The 21,006-nt window shown below is 54.8% G+C and overlaps 7 protein-coding genes across 7 annotated transcripts; 4 read left to right on the plus strand and 3 right to left on the minus strand.

The window, feature by feature from the left end:
• Positions 1–289: 289 nt before the first annotated feature.
• On the minus strand, positions 290–1,868 carry CHGG_01463 (uncharacterized protein; the record flags this gene model as incomplete). Its single annotated transcript, XM_001220683.1, has 2 exons — positions 290–1,728; positions 1,844–1,868. The coding sequence occupies 2 exons, from the start codon at positions 1,866–1,868 to the stop codon at positions 290–292; spliced, it is 1,464 nt and encodes a 487-aa protein (XP_001220684.1).
• Positions 1,869–2,050: 182 nt separating this feature from the next.
• Positions 2,051–4,429, plus strand: CHGG_01464 (uncharacterized protein; the record flags this gene model as incomplete). Its single annotated transcript, XM_001220684.1, has 3 exons — positions 2,051–2,957; positions 3,051–3,073; positions 3,161–4,429. The coding sequence occupies 3 exons, from the start codon at positions 2,051–2,053 to the stop codon at positions 4,427–4,429; spliced, it is 2,199 nt and encodes a 732-aa protein (XP_001220685.1).
• Positions 4,430–5,327: 898 nt separating this feature from the next.
• CHGG_01465 (uncharacterized protein) lies at positions 5,328–6,876 on the minus strand (the record flags this gene model as incomplete). The annotated part of the gene is made up of 4 exons (XM_001220685.1): positions 5,328–5,831; positions 6,019–6,445; positions 6,499–6,589; positions 6,660–6,876. 4 exons carry the CDS (start codon positions 6,874–6,876, stop codon positions 5,328–5,330), a joined length of 1,239 nt encoding a protein of 412 aa, XP_001220686.1.
• Positions 6,877–8,055: 1,179 nt separating this feature from the next.
• CHGG_01466 (uncharacterized protein) lies at positions 8,056–11,801 on the minus strand (the record flags this gene model as incomplete). Its single annotated transcript, XM_001220686.1, has 5 exons — positions 8,056–9,361; positions 9,414–10,779; positions 10,896–11,346; positions 11,423–11,556; positions 11,738–11,801. 5 exons carry the CDS (start codon positions 11,799–11,801, stop codon positions 8,056–8,058), a joined length of 3,321 nt encoding a protein of 1,106 aa, XP_001220687.1.
• A 1,052-nt stretch (positions 11,802–12,853) lies between these two features.
• On the plus strand, positions 12,854–13,112 carry CHGG_01467 (uncharacterized protein; the record flags this gene model as incomplete). The annotated part of the gene is made up of 2 exons (XM_001220687.1): positions 12,854–12,965; positions 13,048–13,112. 2 exons carry the CDS (start codon positions 12,854–12,856, stop codon positions 13,110–13,112), a joined length of 177 nt encoding a protein of 58 aa, XP_001220688.1.
• A 557-nt stretch (positions 13,113–13,669) lies between these two features.
• CHGG_01468 (uncharacterized protein) lies at positions 13,670–17,958 on the plus strand (the record flags this gene model as incomplete). Its single annotated transcript, XM_001220688.1, has 3 exons — positions 13,670–16,261; positions 16,324–16,908; positions 16,972–17,958. 3 exons carry the CDS (start codon positions 13,670–13,672, stop codon positions 17,956–17,958), a joined length of 4,164 nt encoding a protein of 1,387 aa, XP_001220689.1.
• Positions 17,959–19,588: 1,630 nt separating this feature from the next.
• Positions 19,589–20,674, plus strand: CHGG_01469 (inorganic pyrophosphatase; the record flags this gene model as incomplete). Its single annotated transcript, XM_001220689.1, has 4 exons — positions 19,589–19,771; positions 19,867–19,986; positions 20,051–20,478; positions 20,533–20,674. 4 exons carry the CDS (start codon positions 19,589–19,591, stop codon positions 20,672–20,674), a joined length of 873 nt encoding a protein of 290 aa, XP_001220690.1.
• Between the last annotated feature and the right edge of the window lie 332 nt (positions 20,675–21,006).

Here is a 21,006-nt window from a genome sequence, read left to right on the forward strand (position 1 = left end):
GAACCCAAAGTGTACTTACCATTTGACTCGGTTCGTTGTATCTGATTCCCTTTGCTCGGTTTTCTTGACATCTCTATCTTTTCTTGATTTTCTTTACTACTTTCTCTTGTATTCTTTTCTATTCTTCTTTCGAGCTCAGGTTTTTTTCGGCGAGAGAGTTGATGGTGAGAATGAAGAGGTGGAATAGTTCTGGACTAAAACAAATATTTACACGGCACAGCTCTTCATTATCGGCACACAACACTTGATGGTTAAAAGTATAAAATATCTATCCGTTACATCGTACCCACTACTCGTGATTTGTCCCCCAGGGATCATCTTGCTCATCGTCGTCCGGCACACAGGCCAAAACAGACATATGGATGGGTTGCCTGTTCCGGTCCAACTGTACTGTAACATCTTTCAATATCGTTCTCACCTCAGCCCTCCATTGGCCACGATGCCAATCCGGGAATTCCAGTTCCGTCCCCGACATGAAATAGCGGAAAAAAGCCGAATAGAACGTAACATTGCGTCCACGGAACTTCGGTCGAGGCCTCCACGGGCCGTTGAGTGAATCCTTGGGTCTGGGCTTCAGCGTCGGATCAATAATATAGATGGTCTTGAGTCGGGGATAACGGACAGGCAGACTCTCCAGGCCCCGTTTGAACTCAGCACATAGTTCTGTCGGGGGTTCTATTCGGACCGGGTTGTTCATGTGATTCAGCCCGCGCCGCGCTTCAAAGTTCCTGCACATGGCCGGATGCCATACCCCAACCAGCACCTCGCACTGCGCCAGGGCCGGGAGTAGGCCCCTCAAGCCACTCGCTCCGGCCAACATCCCATCGTCACACCTCCCTCCCTCCCTCGCAATCCCGATCCATTCCTCTCCTCCAGGAAATGGACTTAGGTGGTCGTGAATGGAGTTCTGGCCGCATACTTCTTCTGTATGGGTTCTTATGCCCGAACCCCTCTTCCAGAACTTTAGCATATCCCGCCAGCCGATGGGCGAGCCATCCGCGCGGACATTGACAAAGCCGCAGACATCGCCCTTACCCAGGCCAATCAACGCCTCCCGGCCCACCGCCATCGCCACACCATCCTCACCATCCTCACCATCACCACCATCACCACCATTCATCGACCGACCCAACGCATCCGCAGCCGCAGTAGCCTCGGCACACGACCCGGCCACCTCGCCACGGCACCAGCCGCCCGAGAACTGGGCGCCCGTGCCCGGCGCCCGCCCCGGCGGCATCAGCACGATACGCGACCGGGCATGTTCCCAGACGGCCTCCTGCGCCTCGGCGGTCCGCGCACGCTGCCACGCCCACACCGCTTCCACGGAGAGCTGTGGTGGCTGATGGCCCTCGTGTACCAACCCGGCGGTATTCGCGACAGCATTAGGAGCAGGAAGCTCGGCCCAGTTGGCGCCGTATCGTGCTGTGAGGTAGGTGTTTGTGTTGGTGAAGGGTTCTTCGTTGGGGAGTTTGTGGAAGGGGATGATGTGCAGTCTGGGAAGTGGCTTGGGAGCGGTTGGCGCGGTTGGCCCGGGTTTGGGCGCAGGCTTGGGCGTGGGCGGTGGTGTGGTGGTGGCTTTCTTGAGTATTGGTGGCCTGGTTGTGGCTGAGCGCGCAGGTAGGCCGGCACCGAGCTCCTCCAGGATGGCGTCTGACCAGATTTGCGTGCGGATGTCGGATGGGAGGTGTGTGAAGAAGGGGAACTTGCGAACGGGGAGGTTGGCCGGTCCTGGTTGCAGGGTCCGGAGCAATTACACGGAAATACACATTGCAGTTGAATTGCAGCTGCAACGCCCCACATAAATCAATGCAACTGAAGGCTTCCAAAACCCCTGCAATTCAACCTGGCCCTCTGCAACGTGGATCCATTATTGCAGACATTGCAGAATAGTGGGTCCTTCTTAGCAGGTGATAGTGATTAATAGTAATTTGTATGGTGAACACTAACATGAAGCGGTCAGGGCATCGGCAGAACTCCCACCGCCCTAATCCCAGTCAATTCGCAGCTCAAGCTCTGACGAGCTCGGCATTCTGGCCTACCTGCCACCATAATGGCTACAGAAGCATCTGCTGCCGTCGCCGCGGTTCCTACACGTACTGAAGAAGACCTGGCCTTTCTCTTCAAGCGATTTCCCGGCTACCTATTCACTGAACGCAAGGGGCCAGCGTGGTCGTGGGTATGGAAATTCGGGTATGATATTTCACGCGACGGCAAAGACCGTGTATGGGTATGCCTTCGATGTATCCAACAACGCAACCGGAAGCCAGCCGCCTATAACCCACGAAATCTTGTGAACGTCGAGATTCATCTCTTTAACTCTCACCAGCTTAGCGATCCTACCGGTAAGCGACCGCCGCCTTCTGCCGTCAAGCCCCAACGCGAGAGCAGCAATTCGAGATCCATCGCCACCTTCTTCAATCTCAATGCGAACAACGCCGAAGATCAGAGGATGGCCAACCACTTGATCAGCGCGTTCGATAGAGCTGAGTTTCAACGAAGGATTGTAAGATGGCTCATCAGCGCCAATCTTCCTTTCCGCACAGCTGAACACCCTTATCTTCGCGATGTCTTCTCCTACCTCAACCCCTCTGTCGACATTCAAAAAGCCAACCTCTCCGAGAAGACTGTTCACGCCCTCGCTGTACGAGAGGTTGAGCGGCATAAGGATGCGGTGGTTAAGACGCTCCAGGAGAGCCCCGGGCTGGTTCATCTAGTCTTCGATGGATGGACTTCACGCAACCGCCTCTCTCTCTACGGCGTGAGCGCAGTCTTCCGAGACGAAGAGGGCACGCCTCACAAGATTGTGCTCGGTCTGCCAGAGATGAGTGACCGGCATACGGGTGAGAACATCGCGGAGGCCATCCTCGATGTTATTAGAAACTATGGTATTGAAAAGAAGATTGGCTACTTCACTGTCGACAACGCTACAAATAACGACGCCGCGTTGAAAATAATCGGTGAGAAGCTCGGCTTCCAGTGGTAAGAGAGGAGAGTTCGATGCTTCGGCCACATCATCAACCTAGTAGTTAGAGCACTACTCTTTGGTGTAGAATGTGATGCCTTTGAGCGAGAAGTCTCTACTAGCCTACTCACTACTCAACATGAGCATGAGCAATGGAGGAGGAAAGGCCCCATTGGTAAGCTTCATAACTTCTGTCAGGTATGTGCATCTCGCCTTGTCAACCTACCTATCACTGACCGTGAGAAGGAGGTCAACAGGTCAGACCTCTGGACCAAGAAGCTCATCTCGGCGCAAGAGCAACGGATCCGAGAAGCCTCCGAAGGTGAGAAGATCAAGAAACACACGCCGGTCGGAGTGGTGACAGACAACGCTACGCGGTGGCTCTCTCAGTACTTCATGATGGAACGCGCTCTTCAACTCCAGCCTTTCTACGAGACCTTCCTCTTTGAGGCGAAGCTTCACGTTGACTCGCAGTTCCGGACGACAGCAGGCACTCTAAAGAAAGGCGCGAAGGAGCCGCTCTTCTTAAATGAGGAGAACAAGTTGACCGCGAACGACTGGGAGGTCATCTCTGTGTTGAAAGAGATCCTTCTCGACTTTGAGCTCGTTGTGAAAGCTCTTCAGGGCGACGGTCAACCTCGTGAGAAGAAGCGCAGCTCCTGCGATGAGCCGATCAGTCTAGTACAGGGAGCAAGCTGGGATCTTCTCGATGGGTACGAGTTCCTCCTTGAGTCTCTCGAGAGAGCGAAGGCGAGAGTTGAAGACCTCGTTGACGGCGAACACGTCGCTATTAACGTCAACAACGCATGGATGAAGCTCGACAAATACTACGAGAAGATCGGCCAGTCTCCTCTCATCTACGCTGCCACCGCATTGCACCCTCGGCACCGATGGGGTAGGTTCGAGGCGTGGCGTGAGCATCACGCTGACTGGATCGAGCCAGCGAAGTTACAAGTCCGAGAACTCTGGAGGCAACAATACCGAGACCTACCAGTCGAGCAGAAAGAGGCTTCAGAACCACCCACGAAAATCCCCCGCCTCTCGAGCAACAGGTTCGCAATCTTCAGAACCCAGGAGCGAACTCCAACAAACTCAGCACCCACCTCTCCTTCACCCTTTCCATCGCCAGCGCTGGTCGAACTTGACGAGTTTGAGCGTTGGCAACTAGATAATAGCGACTTTGATCGGTACGAGGAGGATCCCCGTGCCTACTGGCACAAGAGAAGGAACACCTACCCACGGCTTGCGCGCATGGCGTTGGATCTACACACGGTGCTTCCTATGAGCGCCGAAGTTGAGCGCTTGTTCAGCGTTACTGGCCATATGGTTACTCCTTTACGCAACCGGCTACAGGCGAACACAATATCTCTCTGTCAGATCCTCCGCAGCTGGTACGATGCCGGCGTGATTGATGATCTCGATCCAATACTGTCATGGAAGACACACGGACACATGGAAGATGATTGATGATAGCTAGGGTTAGGGATTTGTATGGAAATTTGGACCCACTTCTCCCATTTTGGGTTAGGTTATTGCCCCACAACGGGGCCCACAGTTCGGCCCCACCAATTTCAACATGTTGCATCCATTTCAACGAGTGCCTTCCGTGGATCAATTCAATGTGGCTTCGCTTACGTAAGGTGCAATTACACTGCAACGGGCTGGTGACATTGATGGGAGTGTAATTGATCCGGACCCTGCCTGGTTGTGGTTCTTTTGGGGCTAGAAAGGCTTCGGTTGATCTTATTTCAAATGGAAGGATCGGTTCCGGTCTCGCTGGCTCTGAGGACGCCATCTTGATCGATGAAAATTGGACAGGTACCTTACCAGGTGTTGTTCTACTACTTGGGCCTAGGTCGGTCGGTACCTAGGTATGATTTGGGCTTGGGTTGGCGTTGGGGAAACAATTTTTGAATACCCCAGAATATATACAAAAACTGGCACAAAGCAAATATATATGACCTGTTCTAGTTAAGTGTTCTTAGCCCTTGAACAATACCTAGGTATGCAACATAGGTAGGTAAACAACCTGATTTTCAACCACCCTCTGTTGACCCGTATTATTATCTCTTTCCGTCTCATTGTTAGTCCCCACGCAGACTAACACGAGCAAGCAAATTACATCCAGCCTTGGTCCCAATGCCAAAATCATCCCTCTCGAATTCAAAATCAGTTGCCGTGGCGCCCTCCACTTCGAAATCAAAGCGCTGAACGAGGGCAGCCAGAGCCACGTACATTTCCGCCCACGCCAGACTAAAGAGTTAGTAAACCCATCGTCAGCGCTCTCGAAAGCAAAGAACAACACCCCAAAAAGAGAGAAAAGAGAAAAAAAAGGAAAAAGAAGAAAAAATATAAAGTCAAAAACTCACTGCATCCCCAAACACCCCCTCGTCCCCCTCGAAAACGGCGCGAACCACCTCCTCCCCCCCACCCTCCCCCTTCCACCCAGGCCACCCCCCCCATCCTCTGCCGCGGGCATCCACCGCCCCGGATCGAACCGCATCGGGTCCGGGTACAGCGCTTCATCCGTATGCATCAGCAGCGTCGTCATGCCGACGGGGGTGCCGGCGGGGATGCGCCAGGCGTTGTAGAAGAGGTCCTTGTCGGAGATGCGGGCCGCGCGCGTCGCGACGGCCGGGCTGAGGCGCAGGCCTTCGGTGAGGACGGCGGTGAGGTAGGGGAGTTCGGAGGAGGGTTTTGAGGGGGAGGGTTTTGGGGGTGGTGTGTGGTGGTGGTGGTGGTGGCGGCCGGAGTCGAGCTCCTTGTCGTAGTCCGGTGGAGGATGGGTGGGGTTGGTGAAGACGGTTGGAAGAAGATCAGGCGGAGGGCGTTGGCGGTGGTTTCGTAAGCCTGCGCCGCTCACGGGTGCCTACTTCTTGATCGGATGGCGTCTGAAGGTCTTGCCGGCGGGTGGGAAGGTTGGAGTGCATCGAATGGCATGGACGAAGGGTGTTTTGCAGCTTGGGGTCTGAGGACGAGGATGTCACGGCGGCTAGGGTCTCTCGCGTGTCATGCTCAAATTGCTACCATTCATGGATCAGCTATCAGCAACGAACTTTTTGGTTTGGGCTACTGTCAGAGTAACTTGCCTTGAGAAAGCGGACGAACGACTTCGTGCCTTGGTCGGCCGTCTTGTTAACCCAGTCCACGGGCATCGCCCTAAGCGCCGGACCGTACCAGCGTATAAACTTGTTCGTGCGCCAGAACTTTCCCGTGCCCAACGACGCAACCGACAAGGCGTAATTAAAATCATCCGCGTCAAGGTCGTTGTACTTCTTGCCCAAGATGAATTCATTCGCGATGTCCCGGGCCAAGGCCCCCGTGGCTGCTCCTAGGTTAACAGTGGTTCCGGCAAAGCCAGCGATGCGCTCGCAGAACTTATCCACGTTCTTGAGAACTATATCCTGTCGAGCATCAATCTTGGCTTTTGAGAACAGGGGCGCTATAGCACTACGGTGCGCCTTGTGGGCGTCATGGTCCGACCTCAAAGATAGTTGAATTCCCGCGCGCCAAAAGCATTGTATGTCCAAGCATACTTGTCCCAACGGCCGTCCATGCGGTAGAGGACTTCGAAAAAGGCCGGGTCACTGACATGGAGCTCGTAGGGGCTGATACGGATGATTGGGCCTGCACGAGGTAAGTTGTTGCAGGTTCAAAAATATGAACCGAACAAGGGCGCAAGGACTTAATTTCTTACCGTATTGCTTGTGCAACTCCTTGATTTTGCGGGTGTATTGCCCAACCTTGATGAGGTCGTAGTAGCCCTCATACCAACGTGAGACAGCTGCCAGCTTGGGACCAGGAAACCGAGCAAGGGGATGGAGAAATAGACGATAGAACCCGAGAGTCAAGTAGTAGACGAAAACTATCCCAACCAAATTACCCCAGGAGAGGAGCCCAGCAACAGACTCCATAGTGGTAGAATGGGAGCAATGTAACGCACTGTGATTAAGCTGAGGGAGAACAATGGAGACCTGAATCACTTAATAGTCCAACCCAAATTTGTATACAACACAGCGGGGATTGATTTTGTATACTTCGTACCAAGTCTGTCTGTCGAAGGTGGCAGTGGTTCCGATAGGTCTCCCAGGTCTCCGATAAAGTCCGACTATAAAAGTTCCGAGGCGAGTGTGTTCAATGGGTGAGATTGAGACCATGAGACGTGGCCCCGCAGAAGCATTCACCCACTCAGCGTTGCATTGTTCTTGCATTGGTTGCTCTATCCCGAGTGCCTGGGAGATCTTTGCCTGACAAGCTCAGCGCTGACGAAGCATGTATGTACAACACCATCAGACAGGGCGTACTGGGATCTTTTCCGGGATGGCCTTCAGTGAATGGCAGGCACTCACTTACCTTTCCCAGCGGTGAACCATGACTTCGGTTTCTTCGTATGCCCAATCCGGTGGGCTCGGACTTGCGCCGCGAATCCCCACCCACACAACGCAATATGAGCGCTGCCCCAGGACAAAGTGTTCATTGATCATTCATTAAGATTATACCTACAAACCCCAGACCAGCAGCCCATGCATCCTGCCCCATCCATGTGCGCCAGCCAGGGAACGACTCATACCAAACAGAGATAGTATACCCATACACGCGGAACGCCTCGCATTCCTGCCACCTCCCGCCCACCCCTACCCCTATCCATCCATCCATCTTGGTTGGATCTTCCGTCATCCCGTTTCGTCCCCCTCGAAAGGCAACCAACTCCCAGAACCCACAACCAACCCGTTTCCAAGCCCTGCCAGCCTAGTGCTACTTGTGATCCAGTGCAGTTGCTCCTGTTTGCCAGCCCCGTGTCCTTCCTTCAAATGGCCATCCACCCCTGTCGCCTGCGGTTGACACTCGCCCCGCCCCGATTAAACTCATACAGAGGAAAACAAAGAAAAACAATGGTAAAAGAAATTAGATATAACGTTCGCGAAACTCGACGCAACGCGTAGACCCCAAGAGGCAGAAAGGCGAGGAGGGGAGAAACCATCAAGAAGGACGGGCCGGTTGTCCACCCTTCACGATGAAAACCCCCTTCGCCGATTTCCGGGCTTCCAAAATCCCGGCATGCCACACGCCACCACCGCAACCCCCAGCGCGCTCTAGCGTTCGGGGATGGGGGTCTTGGCTAGCCTCCCGCCGGCGCTGACGCGTTTCTGTAGCCGCGCGTCGCGTTCGCGCTTATCATTCTGGCTTGACATGGCTGTGGCGCCCCCCGGCGAGTCATATGAGCCTGACGCCTCCATGGCCGCCTTGCGGCCGCGCTTCATCTCGATGTAGGCCTGCGCTGCCAGGCTGAGCGGGACCTGGGGCAGCGAGTCTGGGATCTCGGCGCCGTTTTGGATGAGGAGCTCGGCCACCGGGAAGGGTACCACCCGGTCGGCAGTCGAGGTTGGAGATGCCAATGCCTGTGTTGGCAATGGGGAGGGCGGTGCCGGGTCTGCCGCCGCGAGGGCTAGGTAAATGGCGTGCGTGCCGCGCGACTTGTCGGCGACGTTGGGGCTCGCGCGGAGGGCTAAGGCGTATAGAATCTGTTGGATCTCGTTGCGCTTGATGCCGGCCAAGAGGGTGTCTTCTGGCGTGCCAAATCTCGAGAGCGTCGCCGAGATCGGCTCGACGTATGCCCGCTCGACGTATTTGGCATTGATGAACCTGAGCCTCTGCTCCCGGTTGGCCTGAGCCGTGAGCTTTGCAGCTGGATCCAGCCTGGCCTCGAACACCATGTTAGACACCCTATTGCCAACAAGGAGAAGCAGTTCAATGATATCGGGTGTGAACGAGGTCGTGTCAAGTGTAAGCGACCGGACCTTGCTGATGTGTGTTCCTAGGGATCGGTGAATGCCGCTGCACTCGATGCAGACGATGATGGCGAGGTTCAGTGAAACCCACTCGACTTTGTTGTTGGACCCGCAGTCGGCGCACCAGCAGTTCCCTTGGTCGTTCTCGCGGAGCATTTGCAGCAGCTTATCGGGCTTGTCTTCGAAACTGCTGCCGCGCGAAGTGCTGGGCCGGGCACCAACGGTCGTTCGTCGGAAGGGGATGGCGTTCGAGTGACTGGAATGGCTAACAGACGAGCTCTTGCCGACCAGCATGGAACCGATATCGACCCCATTGAAACCCAGGTCAGCGTGGGCCGTCGATGGCTTGTCCTTGAACGTCCGGCCCTCGACGGCGCTTTGTAGCGCATTATTGATGGCCATAATCCAACTATTCATATCCTCTTCGGATGTTGCTTGGTAGACCCGCTTGTACTGAGGTGTGATGACTTCGAAGCAGAAACGGCGGTCCGCGTTTCTGGCCTCCCGGACCGATGCAAGGCGTAGGTCGATGGGCTCCATGTGAAGATCGAGTTTCTGCTTCCAGTTGCTGTACTCAGACAGCTTTCCTTGGTCAAGAACAATCCAAAACCTACCACGCTGTTAGTGAGGAATACCGAATTGTAGCATAGTTGGGGACATACTTGTGCCAGCCCTGTTTGTTCAGGTTCCGTGGGTCGACGTGACCTCCGGGGCGGTTCAACGCCCAGAGTAGACCTTCCTTCCTATTCGAGGTATCCTTATCGGATTGCGCCGCCTGGTTGAGATCCCGCTCCTCCAGATCACGGATACCCTTGAACTTGTTGCTCTGGACCGGGCTGCCAACAACACCGTGCTGCTGACTGAGGCTGCCGGGTGATCTTGATAGGTCGCCAACGCTGGGCGAACCGCTCGAGTTTATGGAGCGCGTTGGCCTGAGCTGTGACCCAGTGCTGTCCGCCCGTCCCATCTCCGTGTCTGAGCTTGACTGAGTGCCGTTCGGGTGGGTCGCAGAGGGATTGGGCCCCGAGGCGGTAGAGGGGGGCTCGGGTTCCGTGTATGCGAGACTGCCCTTCTCGAGGAGCCTTCTCTTCTCTTCCCGCTCGACACGCTGATATTGATATTCCTTATCTGCCTCGTGGACTTCAGAGGATAGGGCTTCGAGCTGCGGGAGCAGGTCGTCAACCTTCTTCGCGGCCCGGAGGAAGTACCTGGCTTGCGCATCCGCATATTTGGTGAGGTGCGACAAGACTTCTTGCTCTTTGCGGCCGCCTGAGAGGTCCTGCATAAATGACGAATAGTCGAACCGCTTGAGCTCAAAATTCCTGCGCTTTGTCTGGTATTTGGAGTCGCTCTGCTTTGCCTTGACCGAGTCATGCCGTTGTCCGAGGTACCGGCTAACGTATGCGTAAAACTCCTTGCTCTCTTCTTCAAAGTCTCGTTTTTTGGCCTCGGCCTGCTTAATATCCATCTGGTAGAGCTTGTTTACTGGGTCGATGACGATCTTTTGCAAGTTCATGGTGTTTTGCCGCTCGTACTGCAAGATTTCGCGGGCAATCTTGTCAAAGTAGTGTTCGATGGCAGGCTGGACAGCATTTGCGTTGGTGGCTGAGACCTCCTTGAGGGCGTCCATGAAGGAAGCAAACGCGTCGTTGGCCTCCTGCTGCGACTGATGCACGTATTCGGCCTTTTTGATCAGTCGCTTCATCTGCATCCTCATGTTGCCGGTCTTCTGCTCTAGAGACTTCATGGTGGCCCGGAAGAGTGGCCCATCGTCCGACATGGACATATCCTCTGCCGGTCGAGGGCAGGACACATCCACCTTGATGGGCTCCTTTAGGGCTGAGGTCGCAGATGGCAGCGCGCTGATCGGATCGCCAAGAGTTTGTTGCGGTGAAACAACCTCTTCGTGTTCTGGGATGGTACTGATTTGGGACTCGAGTGATTGTGCAGACACGACGCGGACCTTCGGCGGAGCGCTCAGAAGTGGCGGGGTGGGGGAGTTAGGTTGGCTCAAATAAGGGAAGGTGTCTGATACGTAGGTAAGTATGGTCCTATAACTGAAAAGCCTCCTTAAGGAACACCTACTTGCGACATAGAATGAGAAGCTGGCCAAGGTGATGAGCCGGTGGGCCCGCTGGTCGTACTCGACAAACTACACATATACATTAGCCATTGTATCGCAGCGAGCATTTGGAAAGGGGTGCCAACGCTGCATGTATTCCTCCAGCCGCCGCCCCGGTCCTCGGCCTGCTTGGGTGGTTTCCAGCGCCATGTCCAATCAAAGGTCACAGAAGAGCTGCCGTCGGTCGAGTAGGTACCGACAAGAGCAACATTCGCATTCTTGTGAAGGTTTGGGTCGGCGTGGAACTCGCGAGTCACCAAGTTCTCGACTTCTCGGGGTGTCGACGCGAACACGAACGTCAGGCCGTTGAGCTGGGTGTTCGTTGTAGCTACGGTATCACCACTTCCTGTTGGACTCTGAACACCATTCTGAGACTGGCGAATGATAAAGCTGAATGTGAAGACGAGCTCATCTTCGTTGGAGAGCTTCAACAGGAAGGCGGGACCGGAGCCAGAACTGGCTGACTCGGCATCCTACAACAATAACGACGTTAGACACCGTTACTATAACCCAGAGACAACAAGCTTGAGGGAGGACTCGGCCACTCACTAGGACAAACTCGACGGGGGTAGAGTCGCCAGATCCCCTCGATGCGGATACTCTTGTAGCCGGAAATGCATTCGGAACGATACTTATTGGGGTACGACGTTTCGGACTAGTTATGACAGCGGAAGAGATGGATACTGCGAGCAAGAGGAGTTAGCATAAAGGCTTCAATTTGCGCAAAGCAAAGCACAACAAGCGCACCAAGCACGCTTTCGATAGGCAGCCGGTCGCGCAAGGCGCATTCAATTACGCGCTGAGCATTGCACAGACCGGGGCATCGCTTCGCTGAGTCGCACGGCGGGGAAATCCAAAACTTACAGCGATTCTGATCTCTAAGATAGAGAGGTGCGCCCTCATCGGGCACGCTGCTAACGTTGCCCATATCGGCGCCGAGGATGCTGGGAGCGGGCACCGATTATCGGCAGGGTGGAAGGAGATATTCAAGTCGGTTGATGGTGGTCGGCAGTTGTTGAAATCTAAACGGAGTTCTAGGTTGGCGACTGGCGGGCGGTTCGCAGCGGCGCAGCGGGGTTGCCTGCTCAAATTCAGATGCAGACTGGCAGGGGCATTCGGGACACGCAACACGGCCTTCTGAAACCCTGCAGGCCCCCAAGCCAGGTGCGCCCTGTAACAGTCGCTTGAGTAAAGCCCCTGTAATTCACGAGATCCACCCGGAGCATTGGAGAGTAGAGAAGAACACTGGAGGTTCCATACTTCGTTACACGGGACACCAGACACTAGAACCACCCCACGATAGGCAGGTCTCTCTTTTGGAGTCTTGATTTTTTGACCTTCATCAGCGTTTAATATATGTGCTGATAGTCCGTATTGTTGGAAACTCCAGGTCCCACCTCGGGGATAATACATTCTAGAATTCAGAGTCCAGAGCAATCTATACACACATTGGATAGGTAAGGTACCTAGTTGCAAATATTTACCTCCGTACTCCGTACGCTCCCAGCCACGGCCACGAGGCGAAACGTCAGCTTGGGCTTGCGAGGAATGGCCCGTGGCACGGGGGTGCTAAATCGGTCGTGTGAACCTTTAGCGTGCTGACAAGGGACCGAATGACGTCTTTGCAATCAACGTCATCTCGGCGGATAAAACAACCCATCGGAGTCACAAGATGCCAGAAGTAAAGAAAGGCTTATTCCAACCTGCCTGGTCATTTTCCAGGTTGTCTTTTCAGTTTCTCGCCCTGGACACCTGGTAATTACAACTCGGTGCACGTCTTGCCTCCTATTGAGGGCGGGGCGTTCGTATTCCCACTCCAAAGCCGAGAAAAGATGGAATTGACCCCACGTGAGCCTCCAGTCCCATTCTATTTCGGGACCATCCACTGCCGGTCTTTGACAACAAGTTGTGGTTCGAAAAGACAGATTCATTCCACATCTCGGAAAGATCCGAAAGGATTACTGGATGATGGGAATGAAAATGTCCCTCAACGCCAATTCCATGCGTAAGGATCATGGATTGACACCAACATGGAAGAGAGAACCCTCACATGTTCGAGGACAAAAGGTGGTGACCTTGACTAGGGACAGTTGTTTGTCGAGGCCAGGCATATTCTCGAGGACACGGAAACGCAGGGATGTATGCAGATGTAAGTATGTGCTTTGTAGTTACAGACATGCGTCTTGAATGCTTACTTACCCTCCATTACTCTTACCACGCCGCCGACTTGCATGCATAGGTTAATAATGCGACCTTAGTTGGGGGATGGCCTCCCAAGATGATCTGGCAAGCTAGCTTTGGAGAGATATTCCCGATCGCTCAAAATACAGAGAATATGCGTGTATGTGGGCGAAGGTTGGACGCACAATGGTGAAACTTGCTAGCGCTGTTACGAGGTGCTCCATAGCGCGCAACATCCCTGCCCACTCAACGAACCCCTCCACTTCGGTTGGTGGCCCAGAAAACCATCCCAGTCCCTCCAACAGCGGTATGTAACGAGGCGTATGACGTCCCTGGTCCAACCTCCTCGAAACGCCAATCTCTGCGATTTCATCCTTTCTTTGTTGCCAGCCACGACCTGCGAGAAAGCACCAGCGCGCTCTGCTTGGAGTTGTTCCTGCTTGCCCTTGTGGTGTTTTTTGCAACCCTTGTGCGCTCGCTTTTAGCGCGCCGGTGCTTTAACTGCTGCCCCTGTTGGCGCCATGACGACGGGCGCTTGACGTTGGCCGACCATCGCCCAACAGCCCCGCCCGACTTCCGACTCCTGGCGCCACCACCCCCGTGCGTGTTGTCGACATGTCGACGGCATCCCGATCCTCCTACCATCCCAGCCGCCGGGTCGGCAGCGTGCAGAGCGTGCAGAATGAAGACCGACCGAATCGCACACTATCAAAAGCTGCCCGCGCTGTGGCAAGCGTCAGCTACGACGATGCATACTCTTTCGCCCTCCGCGTCGCATTTCTCCGCTACCTTCTCCAGCCCAGAAAAAAAAGAAAGGAGTATGTCAGCGCTCCCAAGCCGCTTCCGCGTGTCCACACCTCGAGCGTAGCCGAGCTCGTCAAGGAACTCGTACCTTCAGGTTCGGCCTCGATGAAGCTGCCTTCTGGTTTTCGCCACTCCCTCGAAAAGCGCATGTCCGGTGTCCTCCAGGGCATCGAGAGACTGCCTGGATTTAGCGATGCTGCCGTGAAGCGGACATTTGCCGAGGCCTACACTGCGTTTACCGCCAAAGACTTCCAGAAGTCAATCGACAAGGACCGCAAGGTCGAGCCCCTAGTTCTGATCTTTTACTCGGCGGCCTCAAAAGCGCAGGGCCGAGGAAAGCCGGCCGAGGATCACTCGTGGAAGGTGCTTGTTGATAGGCACTTGGCTATGTTTATCCGGCTTCTCAGTAGCATCCTCAGAGACAAGGGCGATATCGAGCTCGTGTCCCGCCTCAACACACTGGAGAAGAAGCTCATGAGCAATGACCAGAACCTCTATCTCGACACAGGCCAGCAGGACCATTCCTATGTCGAAGTGGACATACCCCTGAGCTACGAGGTCAAGGACATGCACATGGTGCAGCTCGTTGCCAAAATCTTTGGCGTGACCAATTCTCAAGTGCAGGCCGACATCGACCGGAACACATCCGCTTGGACCGAGGAAGCGGCGCTCAAAGATTACAAGTCGTACCAGTTCAGGCTCTCTGCCGGCATGGCTGGGACCCTGCGAAAGCAGGACTTTGATGTGGACGAAGCATACGAAGACTGGAGGCGGGGAGAGGCCCCCCACTTGGCAAAGATCTTTGCTGAAATACTGATTGCTCGCCCTGACCTGAAGGGGGGATCTGGTGGAGGGATCGACAAGCCGCTCCCCGTTCGCCATTCCATGTATGAGGACCAGGCGTATGCGGACCTGAGCCGGATGCTCTCGAACCCAGAATCCCCCGCGCCTAGCCTCGACCCCTCGTTCGGCTTTGGGTCGCTCACTTCTGAAGAGACATCTAGCATCCGGGCAGCCGACGGGCCAAGCTACACCTTTATCCCCCCAGACCCCCGCTCCGTCTACAAGGTTATCCTACAGTACGTTGTGTCGTACGATCAGCTTCACTCGGATACCTCTGTCTCGCCTCTGTCCGAAGAGACGTCGGATTTCTTAATAGAACTCGCCGTGCGCTGGCGGATACCGCAGTTCTCCCGGTATGTTGCCTTCGTCGAGGTCACGACTCGCAAGTTTCTCGACCAAGAGCTGCCTCCGGAGCAGTTGTACGAATGTCTAGATCTCGTGAAGCAGCCTCTAGAGGAGCCCAAGAAGCCGATCCTCATCCAAGGGTACACGTCCAGCCTCAGTGACATTGGACCCAGCACATGGACAATAGTTGATTTCGCAGGTTACCAGCAGTCGTTGAAGGACCTCCATGATGCCCTGCTGCGGGATCTCTATACTCTCCTCATGCGATGTTACGAAGCAAAGCCGCCCACCGTCGGTGTTGTAATGGCGTTGCTCAACACCCACGTCTACCCCGATCCCGCGTTCTCGCAACGACCTGAAGACGCAGCCGAGTTCTCTCAGCGACTTGACAGCGGCCTCCGTCAACAGGCCGCCCAGTCGTACAGAGATGCCTTGGACAAACACATCCCGCGTAGCCAGAAAGAGTGGGATTTCGGGCACGTAGTCAACTTGGGTAAAGCCGTTACCGAGCTCGCCGAGAAGATCAAGAAGCGGTACCGCAAGAACCCCGAGATCATGGGCGTAAGTCCGTTCAGGGCACTGGTTGAAACGACGCTCCCCAGTTTTGAAGAGGATAGTCATGAGATCATCAAGCGCGTGCTGCAAATTTCCAAAGAAAGCGGTATCGAGATTGACATCCAGGACGGGTTTGACCTATACCGGGAACTTGTCGACATTAAAAAGATGCATGTGGAGGCGCTCCCGGGAAAGCCCTTCGGATTCCACATCGAAGGCCTCCTAGAGAGCTTTGTATGGCGGTGGATCAAGAACGCCGACGACAGAATGCCGGGGTTTATCGAGGAGGCAATCAAGCAGGACGCGTTCAAGGTACGGACTCGCCACGAAGGAGACATACCGACCGACGATGAGCGTCACAGCGTTTCCATCATCGACATATTCACGCTGTTCAGCCAGACAGTCGACCAACTGCTCCAGCTCGAGTGGAACGATGAAGTCCAGCTAGCGCGTTTCACGACTGCTCTCGCCAAATCGTTTGCCGGGGCCATCGGGACGTACTGCGACGTTGCGTACCACCAATTCAAACACGAGATGGATCGGGAGGCCGAACAGCAGCAGATGGCCGCGGCGCAAAAAGGAACGGGGAAATGGTTCCAGTACGCGAAGGACACAATCAACCCTGAAAAAAGGATTGAGCCATTCCAATTTTATCCCCAGGTGAGCAGCATTACGTGTCCATTGGACAATTTGACCGTTCTTGGTTGCTAACTTCTCTCTAGTCGTTTGTCAAGTTCAATAACATTGAGTGGGCTATGCAGGTTTTGGACAAGCTGGGGGAGCGCATGAATGTGGACGCTTGCGCCGAGATTCTCAACCGAGTTGACGCCCCGAAACAATCTGCGAGGAGGAAGACGACGAAATATGTGTTCACGGTTAAGATCGTGGAAGGTGAGGACCTGAAGGCCTGTGACGCGAACGGGTACAGTGACCCTTACGTTGTCCTGTGCGACGAGTACCAAAAACGCCTTCACCGGACGAGAGTCATCAACCGGAACCTCAACCCGCGCTGGGACGAGGCGTTCGATATCACGGTAGATGGACCGTTGAACTTGATTGCGACCATTTGGGATTATGACATGATCGGAGACCATGATTTCGTCGGCCGCACATCACTAAAGCTCGACCCGGTGCATTTTGGCGACTATCTTCCGCGGGAGTTCTGGCTAGATCTGGATACTCAAGGGAGAATCTTGATCAGGGCCTCGATGGAGGGCGAACGTGACGATATTCAGTTCCATTTTGCCAAGGCTTTCCGACATCTCAAGAGAACGGAGCGGGACATGGTGCGCGCCGTCACCAGCAAGGTATGTACAGTCGGCCGGGTTACGATCCGTCGGTTTGAGAAGAACCAGTGCTAACCAAAGCAGCTATCCATGCACATTAACTTGTTACTGTCTCGTGACTCTCTGCGTGGCCTGCTGAGCAAGGGTATCACCGCCTCCATGGCCAATCTCTGGAAGAAGAGGCAATCCCAGGCGCCAAGCATCACACCTCAAGAGGTGGAGGAGGCGCTCCGGCCCCTATTCACCTACTTCGACGAGAACTTTGCCATCATGAAGCAGACCCTCACAGACGCAACCATGATGGCGGTCATGACGCGCCTGTGGAAAGAAGTGCTCCTTGCCATCGAGAACCTGCTCGTCCCACCCCTGTCGGACAAGCCGTCCCTCCAGAAGCCGCTCACGCAAGCCGAGTTGGACGTCACCTACCGCTGGCTGGAGCTACTGTATGACTTCTTCAACGCGAAAGATCACGAGTCGGGCGAAGTCCTCGGAATCCCTGTCGACATCCTCAAGTCGCCTAAGTGGCACGAGTTGGTGTCGCTCAACTTCTTCTACTTCGACACCAGCGAGAACCTGATCCGCACCTCGGAGCGTATGGCCGCCGCCAACGCGCAGCGCGCGCAGCAGCAGGCACAGCAAGCGCAGCAGCAAGCACACAACCACCACACCAACAACAGCAACCGGCTCTCGATGTCCTCGTCCAACATGCTCGGGGTCCCGTCGATGGGCGGGGCGTCGGGGATCGGCAACGTGCCCTTCGGCAGCCTGGGCACGATCCGGCGCGGCAAGAGCATCATGATGAGCCGCAACCTGGGCACGATGCGCAAAGCCAAGGAGGAGAAACGCAAGGAGGCCCAGGCCGACCCCAGCGACGACATGATTCTGCGCATCCTGCGCATGCGGCCCGAGGCCGCCCACTACCTCAAGGAGAGGCAGCGCCAGAAGGAGCGCATGACGGCCTCCCGCGCCGCCGCCATGATCCTGCGCCAGAGCGTCAGTCAGGGGCTGGCGGGCGGGGGCCCTGCGTTTGGGGGCGCGCTGTATGGGAGGAACAGTCTGCCGAGTAGGTGATTTTGCGGTGGTTTGTTCCCCTTTTCATGAAAAGGTGGCAAGGGTGGGGGTAAGGTGGGGAAGAAGACGAGTGATGATGGCTTTTATATCTTCATTTCTCTGTTTTTTACCCGTGGTTGCTTTTACGATTCTCCCCTGATTGGGGTGGTGCTTGTTTGTTTATTTATTTGGTTGGTTAAGCGGATAGGGCGTTGGGGAACAGGCAATACCCGACAGTTTCTTACCAGCCTGGGGACGTTGTTTAGAATGATTGATGGGATCGCGATGACATTATCAATGGCTGGCGTGAGTGTTGCACGCTTAATTGGTCAGTTGTGCCGTAGTGTGTATGTGCCCAGTCCGTATTATCAACCACCCTACGACCAAAAAAGAAACACGGGATACATTGCCGACTTGTAGTGAATCCATCGGCGAGTTTGTTAACATTATACCACCCTTGAGAGCAAATTGTATATTGAGTACCAGGAAAGATGGTTGTAGAGTGTGATGCAAATAGAGAGGGTAGGCGTCAAGGACTGTATTGTCCTATATTTTCTCAACCTCGGGTTCGTCGAAACCTTGCACTTCCACTTGAATTCAGGCCCATTCGAGAAAAAGGAGGTTGTGTGGACTCACGCTCCCCCCATCGTTCCTACCCAGGTTACGAGTTACCTTCCCACGGAAACGAAAACAGCGAAAATCTTCCAGATTGCAAGCCGTTGAGAAGCCAAACTTTAATTTTTATCCAACTCGGTTTCTTTTATCTTCTTTTTTGTTCTGGTTTTCCTTACTTCTAGCCAGACAGTGTCGACGCACAAACAATAGGGGTGATTTTGCCAAGACTGGCTGCTGGGCGACGGAAAAAAGGAAAGGTGCTGGAGGCAAGCCACAGTGAGGCTGGAGCGACAAGGAGGGCTCGGTGAAATAAATTGGGTTATGACGATGGTTAGGGATTAACGGAGAAAATCCGGCCCAAAAGTAAAAGGAGGAAACCAGAAATATAAAGAGTCATTCACAACACCAAAACAGATACCAGTTATTTGAAATTGAAGCCGTGTTACTAGCCGACGTAGGTTCCGAGCCGACGATTCGGGGACCCGCGCCGAAGGGGAGAGGCCGGAGACTTCGAAATAAACACCCAACCCTCCAGGTTCCTTACCAAGCAAACCCCCGAGTCACACATCCTGCCACATTCCGTATCAAGGTACCTATCAAAACGACATCGGTCTGCATGTCGGCCTTGCGAGTGTTGCGGTCGGAGCGGGCGTTGTCAGCGGGACTCAGTCGACTCCTCGCGCAAACGCAGCAGCAGCAGCTCCCAGCTCTTCGACTGCAGCAACGCTTCGGAGCCCAAAACATGCCGCAGCAGCATTCGACCCGCCCCGGCCAATCACAGCACCGCGGGCTAGCATCACACTCGAAAGAGCCCACATCTGCCTCTCGAACCCCTCCCCCGCCTTGTTCCGATGAAGATCTCTCCGCCTCCAGTGCTGATTCTTCAGCTGTTGCTGCGATCTCGCACCCTGCCACCACAACAATTCCCTCGACTGCTCAATTGCGTCCGGGAAGCTCCCCCATCTCTCGAACAGCCCAGATAGCACAACACTTCCACCAGAGTTACAAGAGCTACAGCACAACCACATCCAGCAGCATGGCGTCCCAGTACACCGTCCGCAAGGTCGGCGCTCCCCACACGCTCGACCACCGCGTCTATATCGAGAAGGATGGCGTCCCTGTCTCGCCCTTCCACGACATCCCGCTGTACGCCAACCAGGAGCAGACCATTCTCAACATGATTGTCGAGATCCCGCGCTGGACCAACGATAAGCTCGAGGTGAGTGGGGGCTCTCTCTCCGTTTGCCCGGCTCGTTCTGGTTGTGGCCGGGCCAGGGAAGTGAACTGACCGTAACTGACATTGCCCGCTGCTAGATATCTAAGGATGAGCTCCTGAACCCCATCAAGCAGGATACCAAGAAGGGCCAGCTCCGCTTCGTCCCTACCTGCTTCCCCCACAAGGGCTACCTGTGGAACTACGGTGCCTTCCCCCAGGTATGGCATGGAAGCCCCTGAATGCATACTCTTTCTTGCGTGTGTAGAGATCTAACGATTACAGACCTGGGAGGACCCCAACTCCATCCACCCCGAGACCAAGGCCAAGGGCGACAACGACCCGCTCGACGTGTGCGAGATCGGCGAGCTGGTCGGCTACACGGGCCAGGTCAAGCAGGTCAAGGTGCTCGGCGTGATGGCGCTGCTGGACGAGGAGGAGACGGACTGGAAGGTGATCGTTATCGACGTCAACGACCCGCTCGCTGGCAAGCTCAACGACGTCGAGGACGTCGAGCGTCACCTGCCGGGCCTGCTGCGCGCCACCAACGAGTGGTTCCGCATCTACAAGATCCCTGACGGCAAGCCCGAGAACCAGTTCGCCTTCACCGGCGAGTGCAAGAACAAGAAGTACGCCATGGACGTCGTCCGCGAGTGCGCCGAGGCTTGGGAGAAGCTCATCACGGGCAAGACCGCTCCCGGCGGCATCGCCACGTAGGTTCCCCCATTTTTGGTGTTAGGGAAGTTCTCGAATACCCACAAAAATAGTACCATCTTTACCGTCAACAACTTGAGCACCCGTGTCTTTCCACACCATTTTCCGCCCCTGCCTCAGAACCAGGAACTCCCGCCGGCCCCGATCGACGCCTCCATCGACAAGTGGTTCTTCATTAGCGGTGCCTCCTCTTAGATGGTTTTGTCGTGCGGAAAAGCGTCGCTGGATAATCCCTCCAGGTAGATCTGGCTTTGAAAAGTAAAATAGTCCTCGTTCGAAAGAATATGATCGACGTTGATACAATCAATTTTTCCCGGACGTATGGTTTGGTTGAATTCGTAAAGTGGTATATTTTTCCGTGTAAGAAAACAGCAAACGCCTCCCAATGCTTCTATGTGTACACCACCACATAAGCAGGTCGTATCGATACAGACAGATGTACATCCAATTCGTTTCCATTCCGCGTATTCAACCGTCCGCCAGGTCGGCCGCCTTTTGTAGCGCACGCGAGTGCCGGTCGACTTCCT

Source organism: Chaetomium globosum, genomic scaffold (genome assembly GCF_000143365.1).
Source record: "Chaetomium globosum CBS 148.51 scaffold_1 genomic scaffold, whole genome shotgun sequence".
NCBI classification, from domain to species: Eukaryota; Fungi; Ascomycota; class Sordariomycetes; order Sordariales; family Chaetomiaceae; genus Chaetomium; species Chaetomium globosum.